The sequence below is a fragment of the Vidua chalybeata genome, chromosome 26 (assembly GCF_026979565.1).
Source record: "Vidua chalybeata isolate OUT-0048 chromosome 26, bVidCha1 merged haplotype, whole genome shotgun sequence".
Taxonomy (NCBI): Eukaryota; Metazoa; Chordata; class Aves; order Passeriformes; family Viduidae; genus Vidua; species Vidua chalybeata.
The window spans coordinates 3,146,445-3,155,917 of NC_071555.1; the positions used below are offsets into that span (position 1 = coordinate 3,146,445).

Genomic DNA, 9,473 nt, shown 5'->3' on the forward strand with positions numbered 1-9,473 from the left:
ATGGATGGATGATGGATGGATGATGGATGGAGGGATGATGGATGGATGGATCCATGGATAGAGATCATGGATGGAAGGAAGGAAGGAAGGAAGGAAGGAAGGAAGGAAGGAAGGAAGGAAGGAAGGAAGGAAGGAAGGAAGGAAGGAAGGAAGGAAGGAAGGAAGGAAGGACAGTCAGGGCAGCTCGGGGAAGGGGGCCACCAACACCAAACGCACCAATGCCCCTCCTTCCCTCATCCCTGGGTAAATCCAAAGCTCCTGGGAATACTTCAGCTGATGGAAGCTCCTTTGGGAGAGCCCCAAGTCCCAAATTTTGGGACCTTCGTGCCGCGTTCAGCGCATCCCCACTGCCCTTCCTGCTTTGCACTATTCCCGCTATCAGCAGTGGGGCTGCGCTGATCGTGCTGGCAAAGCTCAGCCCAGGCGGAATCCTCCGCTGAATTTCCTGTTTTTAATGCTAATTTTGTTTTATTTTATTGGGTTTTTTTTAACTAAGATTCACACCACGTGGGTTGTTTAAAAAAAAAAAAAATAGAGAAAAAAAAATACCAAACCCTTTCTGCTCCCAGCTTGGAGCTCTGAACTGGGCAGAGCCGCTGGCTGCTCAGAAATAGAAATATAAATTAAATATATAATGGGATTTATCTATCCAGAGGTTTTAACGAGCTTAGGAAGCTATTGGGGAGCCCCATCCTTTGGGATCCCCGTCCCCAAACCCGCTCCAGCACAATTCCCTTCTTGCACTTTGAAATTCCTTTGAATTTTTCTCTTCCCCCCCACCCCCCACCCCGAGCTGGGTCGTTCCCCTTCCCTCGGCACCCCTGGAGGTGCCACCCAAAATCTCCCTGGCACAGGGACACCCCTGGCACAGGGACACCCCTGGCATGGGGACACCCCTGGCATGGGGACACCCCTGGCATGGGGACACCCCTGGCACGGGGACACCCCTGGCACGGGGACATCCCTGGCACAGGGACACCCCTGGAACGGGGACACCCCTGGCACGGGGACACCCCTGGCATGGGGACACCCCTGGCACGGGGACACCCCTGGCATGGGGACCCCAGGTCCCCCCCACCTCCCTCCTGAGGAGCCTCGGGCTTGGCAGTGACGCCGAGAGCAAACTGAGGCCCAAATTGGGGCTCAAATGGAGGATTTCGGGGCTGTCCCCCGGGCTGTTTTGGGGTGGGGTGGCTGCGCCTGCCATCCCGCAGATCCAAGGGGTTTGGGAACAGCCAAATGCCAGCTTTGGGCCAGTGGGAGGATGGGCAGGGGGCTCTGCCAGCTGGGCGTGGCCAGGAGATGGGGTTTGTTGTGGTTTATTTTGTTTTTCACTTTTTATCGCAAATCCCAAATCCCTGTGTTGCTCCGGGATCCCAAATCTTTGCGTTACTCTGGGATCCCAAATCCCTGCAGTGCTCCAGGATCCCAAATCCCTGCAGTGCTCCAGGATCCCAAATCCCTGCGGTGCTCTGGGATCCCAAATCCCTGCAGTGCTCTGGGATCCCAAATCCCTGCAGTGCTCCAGGATCCCAAATCCCTGCAGTGCTCTGGGATCCCAAATCCCTGCAGTGCTCTGGGATCCCAAATCCCTGTAGTGCTCCAGGATCCCAAATCCCTGCAGTGCTCTGGGATCCCAAATCCCTGTAGTGCTCCAGGATCCCAAATCCCTGCAGTGCTCCGGGATCCCAAATCCCTGCAGTGCTGCCCATGGCCTCCAGCCCCATTTGCACCCCAAAGATCCCAAAGCTGTGCCCAAATGTCCCAGTTCTTCCAGAATCCAGCCCGGGGGATCCGGAAGGTGCGAGGAGCAGGGAGGGAGGGCTGGGAAGGGAATTGATCCCCCAGGAGACCCCAAATCCCTTTTGGGATCGGCCCCGGTTTGGGGTCGGTGCCCAAATCCCCTGGACAAGCCCAGGACGCCAAAGGGGACAGCGAGAGGTGCCTGGGGGTGGATCCAGAGGCTGGAAATGCTGGAATTGGCTCCTGTGGGAATGCTGGGGAGCCCAGGCTTTGGAGGAGGAGGGAAATCCGGGAATTTGGGTTTTTTAGGCAGGATCACAACCAGGGGATCGGGATCCCTCTGGATCTCTGGGAATTCCTGGAGCTGGTTCCCTCTGATTCTCTGAGAATTCCCAGAGCTGGATCCAGGAATTCCCGGAGCTAGATCCCTCTGATTCTCTGGGAATTCCCAGAGCTGGATCCAGGAATTCCTGGAGCTGGTTCCCTCTGATTCTCTGGGAATTCCCGGAGCTGGATCCAGGAATTCCCGGAGCTGGATCCCTCTGATTCTCTGGGAATTCCCGGAGCTGGATCCCTCTGATTCTCTGGGAATTCCCGGAGCTGGATCCAGGAATTCCCGGAGCTAGATCCCTCTGATTCTCTGGGAATTCCTGGAGCTGGATCCCTCCGGCTCTTTGGGAACTCCCAGAGCTGGATCCCTCTGGGAATTCCCGGATGCAGGAATTCCTGAAACTGAATCCAGGAATTCCCAGAGCTGGATGCAGGAATTCCCGGACCTGGATCCCTCTGATTCTTTGGGAATTCCCAGAGCTGGATGCAGGAATTCCCAGAGCTGGATGCAGGAATTCCTGGAGCTGGATCCCTCTGATTCTTTGGGAATTCCCAGAGCTGGATCCAGGAATTCCTGGAGCTGGATCCCTCTGATTCTTTGGGAATTTCCAGAGCTGGATGCAGGAATTCCCGGAGCTGGATCCCTCCTGCTCCCCGGGAATTCCGGGATTGGGGGATCAGAGACAGAAAGCACTTACACCTCTCCCTGTGCCCAACCTTCCAAAGGCTCCCAAACCCCGGGAATTGTCCAATTCCCCCTGGAATTGTCACCTCCAGCCGCCCCAAGTGTCCCTTGGGCAGAGCCAGGAGGGGGAGCTGGGAAATTCCAGGTGAATCCCTGTGGGGAAAAAACCACAAAAGAACCACAAAAAAAAAAAAAAAATACAAAAAACAGGAGAGCAGGGGGAAGGAAAAGTTAAAAAGGAAAAGCTGAAGATGATCCGTGTTTCAGTTGCACTGGGGTACGTTTCTTTACCCGTTTTGATGCTCTCATTTAGGATCGTTGCATGTGTCCTTTTGGGTTTTTTTGTTGTTTTTTTTTTTTTTTTTTTTTTTGTTTTTTTGGTTTTAGTTTTTTTTTTTTTTTTTTAATATTAAACGAAAGAGAAAAATGTGTATATTTTTGGCAATTTAAGGTAATGTAGCTAAGATATATTTTTTTCACGCTGCTTGACCGGTCTTTATTATAATAAATAATATTGCTATTAATTGCAAGAGGGTTTTTAATGAAGATAAGGGGGGCGAATTTAAGTGGGAATGGGAATGGGAATTCCCTGCCTGCTGCTGGGAATGTGTGGAGGAAACCCAAGCCAGGGAGGCTGTCGGTATGCAGGAGGTGGGAATGAGTGGGAAAAGGGGGAGTTATCCCAAAAAAAACCCCAGTGATGGCCCCCATTTAATCCCAAACCCTCTTGCTGTGCTGGTGAGCAGCTCCTGAATCCTCCTTTTTTTCCAAGGATTTATTCCTTGGAAGCCCCAAATCCACGGGCTCGTGCTGCCCCTGCTTTGGCCCCTTTCCTGCCCAAAATCGGGGCTGGAGTTGTGGGGAAAGCCAATCCCAGCCAGGATTCCCAGAATTCCCATTGAAAAACCCACCAGGATTCCAGGAATTTCCACTGCAAAACCTGCTCTTAGCCAGGATTCCTGGAATTCCCATTGAAAAAGTCCTCCCAGTCAGGAATCCTGGAATTCCCACTGGAAAAGCCACTCCCAGACAGGATTCTGGGAATTCCCACTGGAAAAGCCACTTCCAGCCAGGATTCTGGGAATTCCCACTGGAAAAGCCACTCCCAGCCAGGATTCTGGGAATTCCCACTGGAAAAGCTGCTTCCAGTCAGGATTCTGGGAATTCCCATGGCAGCAGCAGGCCCAGGGGGGAAACAGAGGCATTGGGGGGGGGGATGTGCTCCTGAGCCGGGGGTTCTGCCTGGGAAAGAGAGCGGCACCAGGATCGGGACACACGGGGATGGGGGGCAGTGGGAGTGGGCATGGGAATAGGAACTGGGACTGGGATTGGGCACTGGGACTGGAAACTGGGATTGGGATTGGGTAGTGGGAATGGGAACTGGGACTGAGATTGGGCACCGGGAATGGGACCTGGGATTGGGACTGGGCACTGGGACTGGGAACTGGGATTAGCATTGGGAACTGGGACTGGGATTGGGCACTGGGAATGGGAACTGGGATTGGGATTGGGCACCGGGAATGGGACCTGGGATTGGGATTAAGTAGTGGGACTAAGATTGGGCACTGGGAATGGGATTGGGCACTGGGAATGGGAACTGGGATTGGGCACTGGGACTGGAAACTGGGATTGGGATTGGGTAGTGGGAATGGGAACTGGGACTGAGATTGGGCACCGGGAATGGGAACTGGGATTGGGATTAAGTAGTGGGACTGAGATTGGGCACTGGGAATGGGATTGGGCACTGGGAATGGGAACTGGGATTGGGCACTGGGACTGGGACCTGGGATTGGGATTGGGCACTGGGACTGGGATTGGGCACGGGGACTGAGATTGGGCACTAGGAATAGGAACTGGGATTGGGCACTGGGACTGGGAACAGGGACTGGGATCAGGCACCAGGCTCAGGATTGGGCATTGGGATCACGTAACAGGATTGGGCACCAGGAACAACATTGGGATTGAGCAGTGGGATCAGGCACCGAGGATGGGCATTGGGACCAGGACTGGACACCGGGACTGCGTAACAGGACCCGGGAGTGACACCGGAACCGGGCATTGGGATGGGACTCGGCACCGGGACTGTGTGTTGGGATTGGGATCGGGAACTGGGATCAGCACCGGGACCCCACATTGGGATGGAGCACCGGGACTGGGCACCGGGACAGCGGGACAGGAACAGACACTGGGAGTGACACCGGGATTGGGCACCGGGACAGCGGGACAGGAACAGACACCGGGAGTGACACCAGGATTGGGCACCGGGACAGCGGGACAGGAACAGACACCGGGAGTGACACCAGGATTGGGCACCGGGACAGCGGGACAGGAACAGACACTGGGAGTGACACCGGGACAGGGCACCGGGACCGGGCACCAGGACCCTGCACTGGGATCAGGCCTTGTGACCGGGACTGGGATTGGGAACCGGGGTCGGCATCGGGAGGAGCACCGGCACTGCACTGGGAACGGGGACCAGGATCACTCACTGGGGGCAAGTACCAGAGTGGGATCGGGCACCATGACTGGGACCGGGAACTGGAACCGGCACTGGGAACCGGAACCGGCACTGGGAACAGGAACCGGCACTGGGAACCCGAACCGGCACTGGGAACCGGAACCGGCACTGGGAACAGGAACCGGCACTGGGAACAGGAACCGGCACTGGGAACCAGACCCGGCACTGGGAACAGGAACTGGCACTGGGAACCCGAACCGGCACTGGGAACTGGAACCGGCACTGGGAACCGGGACCAGCACTGGGAACTGGAACCGGCACTGGGAACAGGAACCGGCACTGGGAACTGGAACCGGCACTGGGAACAGGAACCGGCACTGGGAACTGGAACCGGCACTGGGAACAGGAACTGGCACTGGGAACAGGAACCGGCACTGGGAACAGGAACTGGCACTGGGAACCGGGACCGGCACTGGGAACCAGACCCGGCACTGGAAACAGGAACTGGCACTGGGAACCGGGACCGGCACTGGGAACAGGAACCGGCACTGGGAACCAGACCCGGCACTGGGAACCCGAACCGGCACTGGGAACCGGGACCGGGACTGGGAACCAAGATCGGCACTGAGACCCAGGACCGGCACTGGGAACCGGGACCGGCACTGGGAACAGGAACCGGCACTGGGAACCGGGACCGGCACTGGGAACAGGAACCGGCACTGGGAACCGGGACCGGCACTGGGAACAGGAACCGGCACTGGGAACCCGAACCGGCACTGGGAACAGGAACCGGCACTGGGAACCAGGACCGGCACTGGGAACAGGAACCGGCACTGGGAACAGGAACCGGCACTGGGAACCAGGACCGGCACTGGGAACAGGAACCAGCACTGGGAAATGGAACCGGGACTGGGAACCGGGACCGGCACTGGGAACAGGAACTGGCACTGGGAACAGGAACCGGCACTGGGAACAGGAACTGGCACTGGGAACAGGAACTGGCACTGGGAACCCGAACCGTCACTGGGAACAGGAACCGGCACTGGGAACCGGGACCGGCACTGGGAACAGGAACCGGCACTGGGAACCGGAACCGGCACCGGGAGCGGGTGACGGGGCCGGCAGCGGGCCCAGGCCCGTCTCGGTGCGGGGAACGGCCCCGCACGGAGCAGCCGCGCTCCCGCCGAGCCCGCCCGGCCCGGCTCTTCCGGCGGCGCCGGGAGGAGGAGGAGCCGCGCCGGGAAGGTCACCGGGAGCGGCACCGGGAGCGGCACCGGGAGCGGCACCGGGACCATGCTGCGGCCCAGACCGGCCGCGCTCGTTTCGCTGATGAGGGCGGCGGGGGGCGGCCGCCGGTGCCGGGACCCCTCGGGGGGGCCGCGGCTCCCGTCGCTCTGCTCCGCGCCCCCGGCGCAGCCGGTGATCGCCGCCAAGGAGCCGTTCCTGGTGGAGCTGCAGGCGGGGAAGAGCTACAGCTGGTGCGCCTGCGGGCACAGCAAGCGCCAGGTCGGGCCGGGAGAACCGGGAGGACCGGAGGAGTCCGGGAGAACCGGGGGGAGCCGGGAGAACCGGAGGGGTCTGGGGGGCCGGGGGCCCGGGAGAACCGGGGGTACCCGGGAGAACCGGAGGGGTCTGGGGGGCCGGGGGATCCGGGAGAACCGAGGGGACCCGGGAGAACCGGAGGAGTCCGGGAGAACCGGGGGGACCCGGGAGAACCGGAGGGGTCTGGGGGGCCGGGGGATCCGGGAGAACCGAGGGGATCCGGGAGAACCGGGGGGATCCGGGAGAACCGGAGGGGTGTGGGGGGCCGGGGGATCCGGGACTGGGAAGCCCCGGGGAGCTCTGGAGGCTCCGGGGGCTTTGGGGGACCAGGACCCCCCAGAGTGGGACCAGGGCAGGAGCGGCCCCACAGGAACCCCCCCAGTCGCGGAGCCGGAGGTTTTGGGGCGGTTTTGGGGCGGTTTTGGGGTTTCGCCGTGCCGGGTGCTCCAATTCCTGAGAGAGCGGCTGCCCAGGGATGGGATGGGATCCATGGGAGGGGATGGGATTCACGGGATCCACAGGATCCATGGGAGGGGATGGGATGGGATCCTTGGTGTGGAATGGGATCCATAGGATGGGATGGGATGGGATGGGATGGGATGGGATGGGATGGGATCCATGGTGTGGAATGGGATCCATAGGAAGGGATCCATGGTGTGGAATGGGATCCATGGGATGGGATGGGATGGGATCCATGGTGTGGAATGGGATCCATGGGAGGGGATGGGATGGGATCCATGGTGTGGAATGGGATCCATAGGATGGGATGGGATCCATGGTGTGGAATGGGATCCATGGGAGAGGATGGGATCCATGGTGTGGAATGGGATCCATGGGAGGGGATGGGATGGGATCCATGGTGTGGAATGGGATCCATAGGATGGGATCCATGGTGTGGAATGGGATCCATAGGATGGGATGGGATGGGATGGGATCCATGGTGTGGAATGGGATCCATAGGATGGGATCCATGGTGTGGAATGGGATCCATAGGATGGGAGGGGATGGGATGTGATCCATGGTGTGGAATGGGATCCATAGGATGGGATGGGATGGGATCCATGGTGTGGAATGGGATCCATGGGAGAGGATGGGATCCATGGTGTGGAATGGGATCCATAGGATGGGATGGGATGGGATCCATGGTGTGGAATGGGATCCATGGGAGGGGATGGGATGGGATCCATGGTGTGGAATGGGATCCATGGGATGGGATGGGATGGGATCCATGGTGTGGAATGGGATCCATAGGAAGGGATCCATGGTGTGGAATGGGATCCATGGGAGGGGATGGGATGGGATCCATTTTGTGGAATGGGATCCATGGGAGGGGATGGGATGGGATCCATGGTGTGGAATGGGATCCATGGGAGGGGATGGGATGGGATCCATGGTGTGGAATGGGATCCATGGGATGGGATGGGATGGGATCCATGGTGTGGAATGGGATCCATGGGATGGGATGGGATGGGATCCATGGTGTGGAATGGGATCCATAGGATGGGATCCATGGTGTGGAATGGGATCCATAGGATGGGATGGGATCCATGGTGTGGAATGGGATCCATAGGATGGGATCCATGGTGTGGAATGGGATCCATGGGAGGGGTGGGATGGAACGGGAATGGAGTAGGGACGGGACGGGACGGTCACGGTGGCCCCGGGGCAGCACCCGGGCTCCCCCCAGGCCCTCCCTGACGCCGCCGCTCTGCCCGCAGCCCTTCTGTGACGGCGCGCACCGCACGGAGGCCCCGGCGCTGTCCCCGCTGCGCTTCAGCCCCGCCCGGGCCGGTGCCGCGCTGCTCTGCGGCTGCAAACGCACCCGGAGCCCCCCGTACTGCGACGGCTCCCACCGGGAGAACGCCGGGCAGGCGGCCCCGCCGGCCCCCCGCGCCTGAGCCGGGCCCGGGGACACCGGCGGCACCGGGAGCACCGGGAGATCGGGAACACCGGGAGATCGGGAACACCGGGAGCACCGGGAGCACCGGGAGCTCGAGAACTCGGGAGCACCGGGAGCTCGGGAACACCGGGAGCTCGGGAACACCGGGAGATTGGGAGCACCGGGAGCTCGAGAACTTGGGAGCACCGGGAGCACCGGGAGCTCGGGAACACCGGGAACTCGGGAGCACCGGGAGCACACAGGAATTGTTGAATTCCACACAGGAATTGTTGAATTCCACACAAGAATTGTTGAATTCCACACAAGAATTGCTGAATTCCATGGAGAAATTGTTGAATGCCACACAAGAATTGCTGAATTCCATGGAGAAATTGTTGAATTCCCTGTAGGAATTGTTTAATTCCACACAAGAATTGCTGAATTCCATGGAGAAATTGTTGAATTCCCTGTAGGAATTGTTTAATTCCACACGGGAATTGCTGAATTCCATGGAGAAATTGTTGAATTCCCTGTAGGAATTGTTTAATTCCACACGGGAATTGCTGAATTCCCTGTTGAATTGTTGAATTCCACACATGAATTGTTGAACTCCCTGCAGGAATTAATTCCCTGTAGGAATTGTTTCATTCCATGCAGGAATTGCTTAATTCCGCACAGGAATTGTTGAATTCCATGCAGGAATTGCGGAATTCCCTGTAGGAATTGTCGAATTCCACGCAGGAATTGTTTAATTCCATGCAGACATTGTGGAACTCTTTGCAGGAATTGTTCCCTGCAGGAATTTTTTCCCTTCCCCCAGACCCTTCCTACCCTCT

General features: G+C 58.5%; 1 protein-coding gene across 1 annotated transcript; it reads left to right on the plus strand.

The window, feature by feature from the left end:
• Positions 1-6,210: 6,210 nt before the first annotated feature.
• On the plus strand, positions 6,211-9,037 carry CISD3 (CDGSH iron sulfur domain 3). The gene is made up of 2 exons (XM_053965250.1): positions 6,211-6,722; positions 8,477-9,037. The coding sequence occupies exons 1-2, from the start codon at positions 6,510-6,512 to the stop codon at positions 8,654-8,656; spliced, it is 393 nt and encodes a 130-aa protein (XP_053821225.1). The 5' UTR covers positions 6,211-6,509; the 3' UTR covers positions 8,657-9,037.
• Positions 9,038-9,473: the final 436 nt, after the last annotated feature.